The sequence below is a fragment of the Papio anubis genome, chromosome 7 (genome assembly GCF_008728515.1).
Source record: "Papio anubis isolate 15944 chromosome 7, Panubis1.0, whole genome shotgun sequence".
Lineage (NCBI taxonomy): Eukaryota > Metazoa > Chordata > Mammalia > Primates > Cercopithecidae > Papio > Papio anubis.
In genome coordinates this window covers 106,827,551-106,845,537 of record NC_044982.1, presented here as the reverse complement: position 1 = coordinate 106,845,537, position 17,987 = coordinate 106,827,551, and the positions used below count along the sequence as shown (strand labels likewise).

Sequence of the window (17,987 nt, the reverse complement as noted above, 5' to 3'; positions counted from 1 at the left end):
ATCTTGCAAATTCTGAAATGTGCTTATTTTCCACTTTTGTGACACATGCAGCTGTCAACTTGGCCTATTCACTGACATTTTAGAGGAAAAAGGGAAGGAAAAAGTCTCTGGTGCTTTCATTTCCACCACTACTTTCCCATAAATTCACATATCAACTTGTTGAGAACAGACACTAGCCGATCTCTAAATCTGACCTTGTCTAACACAGGGGAACATTCATTTATTGGCTGACAGTATCTAAAAATGTCAGAAGTAAGAGCTCTGTAAATTACCCTTATTCTATCCATTCAACTTTCTCCCCATTCCTTTTCCTTCCACAATAAACTTCCCCCAATTTGTGTGATTGACTAAAATTGGCATAAAACATTAAATTACTTATGAAAATCACTTTAAGAAAGGGACAAGCCTCCCACCTTGTGGTTTACTACCAGAATGCTCACAAATCAGGAAATCAACAGGTCTGACCCTATTACACGACTGAATGAATCACTGTGAATGAATCTGAAGAAAGTCTTGAAATCATCTTAGCCCAATATTCTTGTTTTTTCAGATAAGTAAACTGAGGCCTAGAAAGGTGATAATGACAACCCATCAACCATATATGAAAAGTAAAAATTCTCAGCAGGTTCACAATTTCTATTTTTATCATATACACATTACCTCAATTTATTTAAGTCTGGTATGACCTTTCGGGCATCAAATGGACTAAGGTATCTATCATTTATTATAAACAGAAAGTTATGATATTATATTACACTGCCCAAGACAAAATCTGGTCAAAGGGAAACTGGAGAACAAGTTCCTGTAAAAAGGAAAATATATTTTAAAAAATGAAGCCAGAGATTTGTTAGGCTACTCCAAGCCTTGCATTCTAGTTAGCTCCTGATCCTTTCTTTCTTTCCAATTCTAAGTCATACTGATACATGTTTCATGAAAAAACTCTGTTTTCTCCTACTGCATCAGTTTTAGTTCTATGATTCCCGTAAATTACATGCAATATCAAGCCCACAACTAAAGTAAAGGTCGTTATGGTCCCACTATTACTTATCCAAACCACAGACATTTTTCTCAAAGTAATAATCTTTTAACTACATTTGGATTTTTTGATTCCACAAGTCAGAAATTGCTATAGTTAAAAAAACGTGATCAATTACCTACTCCATTCTGAAATCTAATATCACTGTTAACACGGCCTCAGCATGTACAAATCCGGGAGAGGCAATAAGAAGAAATAAGAATCCTTATACCCCATAGGGCAGACACTAGAGAAGAACCATGTCAAAAAAAGACAGGATTCAGAGTCAGGCAGACTTTAATCTTAATATCAGCCTGCCTCTTATTAGTCGAGTGATGTTGAACAAAATTTACTCAATGTTCTTGAGACTTAGATAATAAACAGTAGTATCTATTTCAAAGGAGTGTTGTCAGAATTTGGCGAAATAATTTAAATAAAGTGACTAACTCAATATCTTGCACATGTACATCTTCATTAAAGCTAGACTAACTTTTGCTACTGTTGGTATAAAAGTTGATATAAATATATTTGTTCATCTATGTATAAATAACTTTAAGAAGATAAAAAAACAACTGACAGGAAATAAACTGAGCTAAGGAATAAGGTGGGATCCATTTGTGGTACACATTTCAATTTACTCAAGAATAAAGTTAAAAATCAATTGTATATAAAATCTGTAAAGAAATGCAAGACTGGCTCAATATTCAAAAACATCAATCAATGTAATATACCATATTAACAAGCTAAAGAAGAAAACTCATACAAATATATTAATCAATACAGAAAAGGTATGTGACAAAACTGGACACATTCATAATAATGACATTCAGAAAAATATTAGGGGACTTCCTCAACTTGATAACGGACATTTAAAAACAGTCTGCAGACCTAACATTATTTCTAATGGTGAAAGACTTAATGCTTTCCTCCTAGATCGAGAACAAGGCAAGGAAATTCTCATCACTGTCAGTCAAATAGTGCTGGAAATTCTAGCTAATGCAATCAGCAAAAGAGAAAATAGCATGGAGATAGAAAAGGAAAAAAAAATACAATTCCTATTTGCAGACATGATTGTCTCGCAGCAAATTCAAAAATATCTACAAAGAACTTCAAGTGAGTTCAGCAAGGTGACAGTATACAAGATCAACATATAAAAATTAATTGTATTTCTATATACTAGATGTGTGAACACCAAAATTAAAAATATCACTTATAATCATTCAGAAAAATGAAAAATTAAGTGTAAATCTACCTTAACATGTACAGCACTTGTATGCTGAAAACTATAAAATGATCACAAAATATTTTTTTTAAATGTTAAATAAATGGAGAGGTATAGTGTGAGGCATGGAATAGAAAAGATTCAACACAGCAGAGATGTCAAAATTCTCCCCAAATTAACAGGTTTACCAAGCAATTTCCATCCAAATCCTAGCAAGATGTTTTTGTAGATATTGGTAAGATTACCATAAAATTTACATGGAAAGGCAAACGCCTTGAACAGCAAAAGTAATTTTGAAAAATAAAAATAATGTGGACAGAAATAATCTACCTGATTTCAAGACTTATTAATGTAGCTATACTAATCAAAATTATGTGGTACTGTTGGAAAGACAGACACATAGATTAAAGGAACAGAACAAAACACCCAGAAACAGACCCACACAAGTATGCCCAACTGATTTTGACAAAGGCACAAAAGCAATTCAACAGAGAAGAGATAACCTTTTCAACAAAGGGTTCTAGAGTAAATGGAAATTCAAAGGCCCTCTTCTCCCACAAAAGAAAACCTCAATCCAAGCCTCACACTTTATACAAAAATTAACTCAAAATGGGTCACAGACTTAAATGTAAAAAGTAAAACTAAAACTTTTAGAAAAAAATGAGAGACAATCTTTAGGATCTAGAGCTAGGCAAAGAGTTCTTCAACTTGACTCTAAAATCAAGATCCATAAAAAGAAAAAATGATAAAGGACACTTCGGTCAAATTAAAAACTTTGCTCACTTTGATGGTTGGGAGTGGTGGCTCACGCCTGTAATCCCAGCACTTTGGGAGGCCGAGGCGGATCACCTGAGGTCAGGAGTTTGAGATCAGCTTGGCTAACATGGTGAAACCTCGTCTCTACTAAAAGAAACACAAAAATTAGCTGGGAATGGTGGTGTGCACCTGTAGTCCCAGCTACTCAGGAGGTTGAGGCAGGAGAATCACTTGCACCTGGGAGGCAGAGGTTGCAATGAGACAAGATTGCGTCACTACACTACAACTTGGGCAATAAGCAAGACTAAAAAAACCACAAAAAACTAGCCGGGCGAGGTGGCGGGCACCTGTAGTCCCAGCTACTCGGGAGGCTGAGGCAGGAGAATGGCGTAAACCCGGGAGGCGGAGCTTGCAGTGAGCTGAGATCTGGCCACTGCACTCCAGCCTGGGCGACAGAGCGAGACTCCGTCTCAAAAAAAACAAAACAAAACAAACCAAACAAAAAAACAAAAAAAAAATCTTTGCTCACTTTGAAAAACACTATTAGAGGATATGAAGTCAAACTATAGACTGGGAGAAAATATTTGCAAAACACATATGAGACAAAGGACTACTGTTTAGAATAGAAAAAACTGTCAAAATTCAGGAGTACGAAAAAAACACAATAACAAAATGGGAAAAAATGTGAAAAGACATTTCACTCAAGAGGACCTACAGATGACAAATCAGCACATGAAAAGATGTTCGAGGTAACCAGCTATTATGAAAATGCAAATTAAAACCACAATAGCATATTAGTACACACCCAACAGAACTGCTAAAATGAAAACAGTGACAACACCAAACGTGAACATTTGGAGAAAACGGATCACTCACGCATGCATTGCTGGTGCGAATATAAAATGGTACAGTCCCTCTGGAAACAGTTTGATAGCTTCTTTAAAAACTAAACATACAACTACCATACGACTCAGCAAATGCACTCATAGGCATTTATTCCAGAGAAATGAAACATGTTCACACAAAAACCTACACATGAATGTTTATAGCGGCTTTACTCATAATGGCCCAAAAAGGAAAAAAAAAAAAACCAGATGTCCTTTAATGGGTGAATAGTTATACTGGGGTACATCCACACCATGGAATACTACTAAGCAACAGAAAGGAACCAACTACAGTATTAATGCATGCAATAACTTGGATAAGTCTCTAGAGAATCACGCTAAGTGAAAAAAATCAATCCAAAAAAATCATATATTTTTTGGTTCCATTTCTATAACACCCATGAGATGAGAAATTTGGAGATAAGATAAATGGTTGTCAAGGGTTAAAAAGGGTTTGAGGGAGGGAAGGAAGTAGCTGTGGCAATATAAGGGCAACGTGAAGGAGCCTTGCAGTGATAGAAATGTTCTGTACATTGATGGCAAATGGTAAAGTCCTGGTTGAGGTATTGTACTACAGTTATGCAAGATGTTATTATGGATAGGAGGCAGTTACTGGGTAAAGGGCACCAGAGAACTCTCTGTATTATCTCTTACAACTGTAGGTGAATCTATAATTATCTCAAAATAAAAAGTTTCACTAAAAAAACCAATGGCATATAAAATCCACAAAGAGATTTAATCAGATTCAAACAGACTTACCCAAAGCCCCACCCATCTATTGCACTGGTAAACACCACATTTCCCTGTTCTGGAGAGAAGTAAAGCTGAGAATCATCTGTGTCCTCCAAGCCAGTGCTCCAGTCATATACTTGCTCTCCTTGTTCAGAATGTGGATTCACTTGGGATTCAGTCTCTCTCTCTGCTCTTTCTTCTAGGACTTTAGAAGTAAAAAGAGTTCCTGTGAGTGCATTAATCTAGGAGAGATGGTGAAATGGCAGAGTGTCATTCAGATGCTTAGCACACTCACGGAAGGACAAACACTGTTTAACCTGTGTTAGGACTAGAATCATCAGTCAGTTTGGGCTCATTAAGCACACACGAATGGAGGTGGCATTTACAATCAGTAAATAACTTACATGTATCCATTCTCTAAACTCAGCATAACTAAATTCTAAGGCTTTTGGAAGGTCATTTTTTGATTATTATTAGTTTAATGTAAATGTTAATATCATACCCTTAATTTGTTTTTCAGCACTGAGGCCTACTATCACAAAGTACTCATGATTTCCAACCCCACAATCCTAGTTTGTAACCTTAGTCCACTGCCTTGCCATTTCTCACATCGGTTGTCTGAAATGTTCACTACCCTCTTCAGGCCCTCTTCCCAACTCCTAATCCTCAACTACTTTCACTCCCAAATAGGCAGTAATCTTATGTCCTCCCTCAGAAAGAAAATGGAACCTATTACTCATATTTCCTTCAAGTGCCCCACATTCCAATCTACAAGCTCACTTATGTCTGCAAATACCACTGACCTTTCTCCTGCCAATGCAGGGCAAGAGTTATTTTACCTCTTCCTATTTCATGTTTTTTTTTTTTATTTTCTGAGGTGGAGTCTCGCTCTGTCGCCCAGGCTGGAATGGAGTGGTGTGATCTTGGCTCACTGCACGCTCTGCCTCCGGGTTCACACCATTCTCCTGCCTCAGCCTCCCGAGTACCTGGGACTACACATGCCTGCCACCAGACCCAGCTAATTTTTTGCAAATTTTAGTAGAGACGGGGTTTCACCTTGTTAAACAGGACGGTCTTAATCTCCTGATCTCGTGATCCACCCGCCTCGGCCTCCGAAGGTGCTGGGATTACAGGCAGGAGCCACCGAGCCCGGCCTACCTCTTCCTATTTCTACAGGGAATGATATCCATCCCTCATTCTTTTTCACAGTTCTGCTTTTATTGTTTCCTGCCTTTAGCAAATAAATATACTCAAGCTGTCCTCATCAATGGCTTTCCACTATGTTGAGGAAAAAATTTCAAACTCTTATGCATGGCATACAAGGTTCACCAACATCTAAATCCTATATCCTTTTTCCCATCTCTTGTCACTGTTTAACATAATCTAATTCTTCAGCTATAAAACAATTTGTAGTCCTTAAATGAAACACTGTACTGTGCTTTTTCTTGCCTTTATGACTTTGCCCATCATATTCCTTCTCTTTTGAATGTCCTTTTCCTCTCTACCTGGCAAACACCTACTTTACTTCCATCTCAAGGTTTCCATTGTATGACTTCTAACTCATTCTTCCCTCTTGACCCAGACTGGGTTAGATGGCCCTTGTGCTGTCATATCACACCCAGGGCTTATCTCATTGTTCTCCAAGTATCTCTTTGTCTCCCCTACTATACTGTGAGCTCCTTGAAAATAAGGATTCTGACCTGTCCATCTTATATTCACAATCCCTAATGCACAATGGACATTCGATAATTCATTTATTCAACATATATCTAGGAAATATTTGCTGAATAAATAAATGAATGAATGCTTGGGTAAAATTTCCTCTAACGACAGGTAATAAAATACTATAGACAGGTAATAAAATCCTAATATTGCTTCACTTTGAAACCAAGATACAGTTTTAAACAAGAGAGTCTATTGTCTAAGCTTTACATGATGGGTGATTCCAAGAGATGGAAGGGACTACTGAGAACATGCTTATTCTGTAGCCACTGTTGTAGAATAACACCAACATGTATGAATATGAAGTGGAAAAGTTCATTTTTCTGTAGCAATGGCTCATACCAAGCTTAGTAACTTCCTTATAACTCTTCTTTGAGACTAAATTTTTTAAATACTAAAAATTAAAATACCTGTTCTAAAATATTCTTGAGGTGAGAATAGGCCTCTTGTGGGGTGAATTTCAGTTCCACTATCAAGCGATCTATCTTATTAATCACTAAAACTGGACGGATGTTTTCAAGCCAAGCTTGTCGCAGAACTGCTTGTGTCTGATAAAAACAGAAAGAAGAATGTAAAACTCATGATTTGAATTAAGTAAAGCACATAAGAAAATACTGATCAATAACCACTCTAGACAACGCCAGTCAGACAAAGGTATTCATTAGGCATTCACAAACTATGTATACAGCACAGTAGCAAAGAACTATAGACAAGAAATCATCATTGCCTTTACACAACTGACAGTTATGAAGGATAAATAAGGCCAGGCATGGTGGCTCACACCTGTATCTCAGCACTCTGGGAGGCTGAGGCAGGTGGATCGCTTGAGGCCAGGAGTCCAAGACTAGCCTGGCCAACATGGCGAAATCCCGTCTCTACTAAAAGTACGGAAATTAGCCAGGTGTGGTGGCACATGCCTGTAATCCCAGTTACTGTGGAGGCTGAGGCATAAGAATCACTTGAACCCAGGAGGTGGAGGTTGCAGTAAGCCAAGATCGTGCCACCACACTAAAGCCTGGGTGACAGAGCAAGACTGTTTCAAAACAAACAAAAACAAAAACAAAGTATGTTAAATTAAAGTCATCATCTCTAAGATTCCTTCAGAACTCTGGTGATTTAACTCCATCACAGACTGGAACGTTACCAAATGTGAAATATAAAACCAACGTTCTGATTGTCAGTGAAATGCCTAAAGTCAGTTAGTTCCTCCTCTTTCCTCACCCTTAACCATTTAAGTATTTTCTCATCACAATCCACTACCTGTGGACAGACTCCTTCCACAGCATCTACCACAATGATGCATCCATCACAAATGCGAACAGCGGTTGATACTTCTGAGGAAAAGTCCACGTGTCCTGGAGAGTCTATCAGATTAATCAGGTACTCCTCATTACCTAAAACACAATTCGTAAACACACATTTTCAGTTCTCCAGGTATACATTGTTCTTCCTCAGGCATTCTAGAATAAGAAAGCTGAAAGCTTCTAAGAAAAAACTGAACAAAGCTAAAGGAGTTGAAAGCTCAATCCAGAGCTACCATTCCAAGTTTTCCCACTGATGGGACTACTGATTCCAAATAGCATCTATATAAAATGTTAAAGGACTTCATTATTCTAATAGTTACCACTTAAGAGCTTAATGGGAGCCAGCCACTATGATACTCACTTTTAATGTGCTAATCACATTGAATCCTTACAATATCCCTATGAGATACATATTACTATTCTCCTTTTACAGATTAGGAAATTGAAACTGAAAGAAATCAATGCTCAAGGGCCTAACAGTAAGAGCTGTTCAAAGGGCTAACAAAGCAGTTGGCCAACTTCTTCCCTACAATTTGTCAAAGAGCAGTGTATGAATCTGCTCAATCAAGATTTAGACTCAAATCTACAAAAACTTAAGGAGCAGTTACTATGTGCCAAGCAGTGTGCTATGTGCTTGCCCATTAATATCTCCTTCAATAGTCTCAACAGACAAATGTATTAAACTTATAGTAGGGTGATGACACATCCTGAGTTGTCTGGTTTTAACACGGAAACTTCCACATCCCATCAAAGCCCTTAGTCCCACGCAAACAAGAAAAAAAAAGATCATCCTAGGTTATAGAGAGTTATCATTAAACCTAACTTAGTATACCATGCAGAAAATTAGTAATGCTATAGAATTCTATACTCATTCCCCATTATTGATAAATTTGATATAATTCTCTTTTAAAGACAGAATAATTATTTGAATGCTCAAACATATACTTCACTTTTGCTCCTCCCCTTAACTCAGAGTCTGTCAACTTGAATGTGCTCAAGAATAACTACAAGGTTGAGTATCCTTTATTTGAAATCGAAAATGCTCCAATGAGCATTTCCTTTTTGTGCCATGTTGGTATTTGAAGAGTTTTGAATTTGGGAGCACTTCAGATTTTGGATTTTCAGATTTGGGATGCTCAACCTGCAATGTATGGGACAGTTAAAGAATTTTCCCCCAATATAATTTTAATGACTTCGCTTGTGCCCTAGGTGATACAGATGATAAAACACCACCACAACAATAACCACAACCAGAACTTAACATCTGTGGACTGCCTATTCACGGCTGTCATTGCTCTAAGCATATTACAGAAATTATCTAATGTTTACTTACAACAATCCCCTGTAGTAGTTACAACTATCAGCCCAATTTTATACAGCAGGTAACTAAGGCACAGAAAAGTTAAGTATTTTTCTGAAGGACATCCAGCTAGAATCCAACTCTGAGGTTAACTGACTAAGATCACACAATTCAAAATGGTAGAGTAGAAGTTCAAATCCATTTAACTCCAAAGACCATACCTCTAACCACTACACTCAGAAGGCAGTAACTTTTACTACACATGCCAAGATTCCACTGCTAATGAATTCCTAAAACACTGGGTGAAGCATTCCCAAGTGTACTGTGGCTCAGTGGGAAAGACTGCCATCAGTTAGCAACAGACTGTCTTCTTCAGAATCACTCCTCCCCACTGCCTCCTGGTCTTTTCATGCAAACTGTTTTATGAGGAACCATTGTTCTGCTGAAACCACCAGAGAAGGCTCCAACCAGAGAAGACCACGGAGATCTCCAATGAAAATCCAAGAAGTCAAATAATCAGAGCCCTGGAACAATGGTCCACTGGACCTCAATTGAGCCTTTCACTGTCAGATCTCACACCAGTTTTCCTAGCCAACATTTTCAATAAGTACCATGGTCTCAACCAAGTACACCAGAAAAAAAGGAGCATGTCTAGTGGTGGTCTAGGGTCCTAGTATATAAAATTAAAGTTGTGAGATTCTTAGAATCACTCAGCATCTTCTCAGCCTAAGCCTTTATTTCATAGAAAAACATGCTAATGCCCTCACAAGGTAAGAGACTGACCCAAGGTCCCAAAAGAAGCAAGCCAGAAATACACCCCGGGCTATCGAATGATCTTAGTCATTTCTCGGGTCTTAGATGCCTTCAAACTTTGCAACTGAGGAAACCACACTAGCCTGTTCATTCAGATGAACTCCAGACTTGAGAGTGGGAGAACTTCAAGCACTTTCCCACCCTTTGTGATACGACCTGGACCTGATAAACAAGTTTCAGAGACTGGGTCTCCAGTCAAGTCCTTTACAGAGTCTAAAAATGCACTCGTACAGAAATTTCAGGCTTCCTATACAACAGTGCTCTTACCTTTTATTGGAGTTAGACCTTTTAGGGAATACTCAGAAAAATGAATACCTATCTACCTATCTATGCTCCTCTAATTATGTATCCATTTCCAGATTCTTTGAAATTCATTCAGGAAGGGCAAGTTCAGATCTACAGAGGAACTGAAAAGCTAGAGATATACCAAGTGTTTCTGTCTGAAAATCTACATCCTAAAAAATAAGTGTCTGATCAAATAATACAGCTGAGAAATACAGCCGGCCTTGGAGCTCACATCACACATACATATTAAAGGTTCAGAGAAGCCCTGTGACAGAAGTCTGTCCAACTCTATTTAACCTGGAGTTTCTCAAATATATTTAACGGTGAGAAAGAGGAAATGCCATGGTCAGTTACACAGCTGACAAAGGCTTGGCTCAGCTCTGAGTCAGGCCTCCCAATTCCTCTTTCAATGCCTTTTTCATCTTAACCCTTTGCAAACAACTTTAACCTAAATTTTCAAAGGTTGGAGAAAGAAGTCCCATATCCATTAGAGAAAAAAAGTCCACAAGCACAGCTCTTCTGCTGTGACTTCAGCTACATTATGTATCTTTAAAAAATGCCACTTACCACTTTTGTGTGTGTGTGATCAAATTTAAAAAAAATATAAAAACAGTTACAGGGTTTATCATGCTAGATATTACTATTGCTAGTGGAAATTATCTTAAAAGTAGAGAACGCATAACACTTTTCAGGAGACAAAATTTTTTACATGCTAAATGATCTTTCCAATTTGTAACAAAGTCCTGAAGCTATGTGTTGAATTAATCCCTGTAATAGCATTCAGGGACAGAAACTTCTGCTGCTTTACTTCCCAGGCATTCCAAACTAAACCGCTTCATTTCAAGGCACAGATATAATCAGTCAAGCAACAATCCAATCTTTTCATGTTCCAGGGGGCTGAAAAAAAAGTTGGAAGAACCAAAGTTAATTATGGGAGATATCTTCCAGACAATTTCTGCTGCTAATAGGGAGTTACGGGAAAAGAATTCCTCCCTTGCCCATGGTTTTAAAGTGCCATGGATAATCGTCTCACAGAAGGTGCACATTTGTCACTAGTACCTGCCAAAACACCTCTGTATTCAGTAAAACTTCATATAAGGAATTTAGCGTTCGACTTCCAAAACATTGGAAATGTTCACTAACACATACATAGAAAGCTGATGAGAGAAAACTTTTCGTAAAATAAAAAAGAAAAACTGAAGTTATGGATGAAGATCTGAACCTCCTGAAAGTGTCTTTTGTTTCAGTGTATTGGTAGAATATTTTGCCTGACAACAAAAATAACAGAAATACAGGCAGAACCTGAGTTACCTGAAGATATGTTCCTAAATTCCTTATGTATGAACTTATAACAATTATATACATAAATTGTACCCCAACTACAAAGTAACCACAAGTCTCCCTCCTCAGGAAATACTACTTTTTATTTTTTATTTTTTTTAAGAGATAGGGTCTCACTATAACATTCAGGCTGGATGCAGTGGCACAATCACAGCTCACTGCAGCCTCAAACTCCTGGGCTCAAGCAATCCTCCTGCCTCAGCCTCCAGAGTAGCAGGGACTGCAGGCACACAAGGGTAATTTTTATTTTATTTTTTGTAGAGATGGGGTCTCACTGTGTTGCCGTGGCAAGTCTCAAACTCCTGTCCTTAAGTGATCCTTCTGCCTCAGTCTCCCAAAGTGCTGGGATTACAGGCGTGAGCCACTGCACCTGGTTTCCTTTTATATCTTAAATCACTACTATCCTTTTATATTTTAAGTCAATATATAACATTATAAGTTATAAATCAACTAATACGGCTTATTATTTGACAGAATTGTAAAGCACAATTGTAAAGCTGACACAGGTAACAGGGTAACTATCTTTATGAGAAGCCTGCCACAAGGAGAGGTGAAGGGTGGTTGACTCTGATGGTATGTGTCAAAACTGAGATGGGGTCAGGCACAGTGGCTCACACCTATAATCCCAGTGCTTTGGGAGGCCAAAACAGGAGGCTCACTTGAGCCAAGACCAGCCTGGACAACATGGTGAGACCATCATCTCTACAAAAAATTTTTAAAAATTAGCCAGGCATGGCGGTACATGCCTGTAGTCCTTGGTACTCGTGATGCTGAGGCAGGACGACTGCTTCAGGCTAGGAGTCTGGGCTGCAGTCACCTATGATCACCACTGCACTCCAGCCTGGGTGACAGAACAAGACTCTTAATCTTAAAAAAAAAAAAAAAAAAAAAAAAAGTGACATGGGTTAGAAAAGAAAGAGGGAAAAATTATCTAGAAACAACTATGAATAGCAAACTGATTAAGTTTTCTTTTGCTGCACAAACCCAACCTGAAGGCCTCTCCAGACCTTCCTCCAACATGAAACTAGACCACATACAGACCACTTCTGATTACATTTTGCCTCACCCACTTTTGGTTTTTCTCAGTATGATGCCAGTCCACATCTGCCACCCAGTACTGTGGCCACACCCTGAACTCTGACATTACTGAGAACTTCTCCACCTTTGAAGGCCTGCTGCATAGACAGTAAATCTAATACATCCACATTGTCTTGATTCCTTTGATCATTGGCAGTTTTGCTTGGAAGGGTGTAAGAACCAGAATAAGAAACCCTGGAGTTAAAAAAAGGTTGATGTTTACTTCTTATGATCTCTCTATGCCTAGCATCACCCTGGGGAGAGGGTCATAGATCAACGATCAATTTCACACTGCTAATGCACGTCATTACTATAAGGTGCAGGTCTCATTATCAGAGTAATTGAGAGACTAATTGTAGTATAACTTTGACTAAGAAGGGGGGAAGAGAGAGAACATGCAGAGGAATGTGGGGCTGAAAGGATTTATGTATTTTTTAAGACAATAAAGACTTGAGCATGCTTAAAAGCTGATGGATACAAGCCAGTACAGAGAGGTGGAAGATACTGAAGAAAAGATCGTTAAGTCCAGAGCACAGGTTTTTGCCAGTGACAGGAGGCAAGCAAAAAATGCCCATACCATTACGCTTTAAGATACAGTGGCAAGCAGGTGAGAATTCTTACCTTTTCTGAGAAATAGAAGGTAAGAATGTCTGCTGAGATTGTGGAGGAGGGGATGACAGATAGGCTGAAAGAGACCAGAAGATTCAAAATAGCTGCTGGGAAGAATGAGCAAGACCCAACAGGGACAGATGGAAAGTCTGCCAGCAGTTTGGAGGACCACTTGAGAACCTAGTCCAAATACAAGGACAAAGAAGTGTAGAGAGTTAGCTTTATCAAGAGTTCAAGTTTTGTTGGGAAAAATATGACAGAAGGTCAAGAACCAAAGAGACTGAAGACGCTGGCAAGACTGTCAGTGAAATGACAAATCTGGGCTGTACGAGGCAGGAAGTGAATGAAGAAAGAGGCTGTTGGGAGTCAAAAAACTAGAGAATATTATGAAGTCAAAGAATGGGTACCTCATTAGTCAGGTGAAAGAAAGAGCTGGGAGAATCAAAGACTGTAGAGAAGGAAGTATTTAAGTTTGAAATGTCGAAGATGGATAGCTCAAGGTGATGCTAAAATCCAGAAAGCAGTCATGACAATGGGTAGGTGAAGTGGAGAATCAATGTTTTTGAGAGAATAAGATGCTGAAGAAGTCATTTTCAGGGATGGTAAAAGCCATCTTAGAAGATTCATGAGGCCGGGTGCCAAAGTCATTAATGAACAGGAACCATCACCAGGAGCTGACAATGATTGGAAAGGTGAATAACCGGATGGTCTGAGTCTTGAAAGGAGAAGTTTGAAAACAAGGGTAGAAGAATTAACTTTTGTCATCAGATCTGGGAACAAAAAGAATAGCAATCCCGTATCCTAACCCAGAGATTCATGGAACATGAACGGACGAGTAGCATTCACTTGAAAAAGGTACACGGTAGGCAATGCCATCAGAAGACAGCCAGGCAGAAGGAGGAAACGTCAATAAAAAGACATTGAGGATGCAGGGATGTTTATTTACCTTGGAATGTTTTTAGAGTAAGTTTTGGTAAGGAAGGGAATAATAGGAGATTGAAAGAGGGTGTCAGAATCACAGAGAAACATGGGGAAGAGACTACAAGAGAGGCCAGATCATGTGGCCCACATCGTGGGCAATGACTGAAGACCACAGGGATGTAGGTAGTGCTGGCCACAAGATGTCCATAGCAATCCCTGGTGGAAAGGAGATACTTAAGCCTCAGGAGAAATTATTTGTGGCCTAACTTCCAAGAGACTAATGGTCCAAGTGAATAGGCTGGAAATGTTGGTTCTAGGACTACTACCACATGCTAGAAATTACTCTGTCCTTGGGAAAGTATCTTCACCTCTCTGAACTCCATTTTTGCACATGTGTAAAGTAAGAGTAATACCCATCACAGAGTTGCTGTAAAGATGAAACAAAACCAGGCATATGAGACACTTAGCTCAGAAGTGAACTATCGTGTACCTAGTTTCTTAGGCCTGGCATCAACTGAATGCTTCACAAAGCAAAGCATTCATTGTCTGATGAGAACAAAATCTACCCTTCCGTCAAATGAGGGGTAATGAAACTCTTCCCTCCCAGCCTCACTCTAGAAAGAATAAGGCAAGTTAGGACCATGGGTAAACATTCACACAGCCAGAAGGAAAGGGAAGCTACTGCCTCTGAATGAAAGAGATGACTTTCTGGTACAAGCTGGCCTTGTCTGTAACTAGATGGCATGAGTCAGTGTCTCCATGGCCTGGTCTTTGGAGTATAAAACCAGAGAGCCACAGAGCTGAAATCAACACATGCATAAATCCTCCATCTGCCCACAACCACTAACCCTAACAGAGGTATTTACAAAGTGATCAACTTGCATATGGACCTCTTTGCAGAAGGCTGCTGTATCCTTGGTCTCCACGTTTGGAGGACATCCTCACTGCATATGGCTGACTCTTGGTGAATCCCAAGTGTACCACTGACCCAGGCTAATAACTAGACTATATGCTAAGGTTACACACTAAAAGTTTATAAGCTAAAGCCCACTGCAGTGTGTTCCACAAGGTGTTTTACAATTTTTAAATAAGTTGGCAGCATTTTGATATTTGGAAGATTTTGCCAAACATCCTGATGTCAACTTTTCTTAAAAAAAAAAAAAAAAAAAAAATTCCCACTGTGTATCAATCAATCAACTGGAGTTGAATGATACTGGCCCTTACCCCAGGAATCGGGGGAGGTATTCCATGGGTGGGCATAATTCACTCTCTAGTCCTTAAGAGCCCCACCCAAACTGCCTCACTTGTGCAGAGGTGTCAACAACATGTCAGGAACTAATAATATTGTACTTAATAATCACATCTGACAGGTATTAGAATAAGTAAGCTATTGGGGGGAGGGAATAAAGTTAGATATTTACCTCACAGCGTGTGCACACGCATATAACTTGCATTAAATATAAAAATTGAAATTATAAAATAACTGGTGGTGAACTGAGAGTGATTTTTATTTCATTTTTCTGTTTTACTGTATATTCTATAACACACACTAAATTTTCTATAGTAAATATAAACTTGGGCCAGGTGTGGTGGCTCACAATTGTAATCCCAAAACTTTAGGAAACAGATAGAAGGCTTGACCCAGGAGGTTGAGACCAGTCTGGGCAACATAGCAAGATCCCATCTCTACAAAACATTTGAAATATATATATAAATAAATAAATTGAAATATACATACATATATACTATATATGCAACATATATAATATGCACATATGTACATAAACTTTTACATTTATCTAAAATATTTTAAAAGATGAATTAGATAAAAAATTCAAAAGTTCAGGAACAGCAATATTTGCTCAGATATAAAAAATGGTTATACAGTAGACATGACAGCAGTATTCCTTTTGATGAATTTCATATTATTTAACCCATGTGAATCTATTTCTGTCTTATGTATCTGGATTCTAGGCTAAAGGATTCAAAGGCATTACATCCCCTTAGGATATTTTACAGAACGTGTATTGTTAGGAATACTTCCTAACTCTTGAGATGACAAGATAAATGTATGGTATTCTTGTGGGTGGGACACAAAGAGAGGTAAGAAACAGGCAAATAACATTTAATAATAGGATCCCAACATTTGTAGCAAATTTTGGTCACAAACGTAAAGATAACAGAGGCTCCATTTTCTTAAAGAAGAATTAGGTTCCTGGAAAATGCTAAGATAGTGTATGACCTTGATGGTTTTCAATACCACTTCTATAACATGCATGATTTATCTGTTTACTTTAAACTAGAATAAGACCCTATATTTCAACCCAAATAAAGATTTGAAAATACTTTTGAAAGCTTAGTAAACTAAGAGTCAGAACCAGAGAAAGGGCTTAATTTGCATAAGAGGGCATTCAAAGTGGGTGAGAAGAAGGGGAAGGCATGGTATAAATAAAAGTCACCTGTAGAGTTTCTTCAACCATCAGGTTTCTCTTTTTCTCCCATCTAGGTTCCCCTTCAGGCTGTCCCACCTTCATAGCAGGAAATACCCCATTCTGGAGAATCAGTACTAAGATATCTCATCTCTCAGGTGATCTGAGAGGATATGTCCCAGTCAACATTCCTAACTTCTATCCCCATAAGGCTCTGAATTGTCAAGTGTGTTGACTGCTCAGCCCAAATTCCTTTCTAGGAAGTCATCCCATGCTCACAAGAAACATATTTGACACTTTGTGACTCCACTCCAATCACCACTGATTGGACTAGGAGATGACTAACCAACTAAGGGCAGCCAATCCACAGCTGCAACCTCTGTGATGGGTTGGCATGAAAAGATAAGCAGAGCCGCATCCTGTTCTTAAGACTGTGTGTTTAGAAACACAAGAGATCGAAGCAGTAGGCAACAGAAATATGGTGAAAACAGACAGGATAATAGGGTAAGAAGTCAGGGCAAAGTGAATGCACAAAGATGAAGACACGACAGTAGGCAAAAGCTATGAGACAGGAAAAGACACACAGGATAATAGTGGAGATACAAACAGACACTCAAATCCAAGGACAACAGTGGAGTTCCAGAGGAAGGATCCATAAACTTTTACTGATGTGGTCTCTAGAGCTATCTTGGATCCATAATCAAAATCTGGCTCCAATTTTTATGAGACATCACTCCAATAAGACTCCTGTTTTTCAATTTTCATGGATATTATTTCCAATATCATTTCACACATATGCTTTCAATAATCTATCCCACCCCAACCCAAGCTAGCTTAAGTCTCTGGTCTATGCAATCAAGAAAGCATACCCGGCTGGGCGCAGTGGCTACGCCTATAACCCCAGTCCTTTGGGAGGCCCAGGCGGGCAGATTACCTGAGGTCAGGAGTTCAAGACCAGCCTGGCCAACATGGTGAAACCCCATCTCTACTAAAAATACAAAAATTAGCCAGGCATGGTGGCATGCATCTGCAATCCTAACTAACTTCCCAGGAGGTTGAGGCAGGAGAATCTATGGAACCCAGGAGGCAGAGGCTGCAGTGAGCCGAGATCGCGCCACTGCACTCCAGCCTGGGTGACAGGGCAAGACTCTGTCTCAAAAAATAAAAAAGAAAGCGTACCTAAAACAATCTGATCTGTGAGCAGCCAAGGTCCAGGTCACAGAGCTCAACAAAATAGAGGTCAGACCATTCAATTCCCAGGGTGCTATAGCAAATTCTCCTACAATACTACACCAGGAAGACAAATGTGAATTGGAGTGGGTGAATTTTATGGTATATAAATTAAACCTTAACAAAGTGGTTAAAGGGGTCAGGAGAGGGGGACTAGAGACAAAGTATAGAGCAGAACAACTAAAATTGACACCCGAGAAATCTTCAAATAAAAACAGACTAATAGTCTGAGTAAGGAAGAAGGCAGCCTACAAATCTCTTGAAGTCTATAAAATGAGATAAATCAATAGACCCTCGACCCCATTCTCTGGATCACAGGATGAGAACATACCCTTTAAAATGTGAGA

The 17,987-nt window shown here is 38.8% G+C and overlaps 1 protein-coding gene across 6 annotated transcripts in view; it reads right to left on the bottom strand.

Annotated features, from left to right (window-relative positions):
• The window catches only part of EFL1 (elongation factor like GTPase 1), a 160,419-nt gene that overhangs the window by 108,396 nt on the left and 34,036 nt on the right, over window positions 1-17,987 (bottom strand). For 2 of the 6 annotated variants that reach the window (XR_004185078.1, XM_031668425.1), the window contains exons 2-4: window positions 7,592-7,725; window positions 6,742-6,879; window positions 4,637-4,851 (exon numbers count right to left, since the gene is read on the bottom strand). The exons of 1 other annotated variant lie outside the window; for it this stretch is intronic. Coding sequence is in view for 2 of the 5 variants with exons in the window: in XM_031668425.1 (XP_031524285.1) it covers window positions 4,637-4,851; window positions 6,742-6,879; window positions 7,592-7,725 (487 nt within the window). In the remaining 3 variants the exon portion in view is untranslated. Of the gene's footprint in view, window positions 1-413; window positions 2,200-4,636; window positions 4,852-6,741; window positions 6,880-7,591; window positions 7,726-17,987 lie in introns of those variants that run through there. 3 more of the 6 variants (XM_031668426.1, XM_031668427.1, XM_021941813.2) reach the window with 3 other exon arrangements.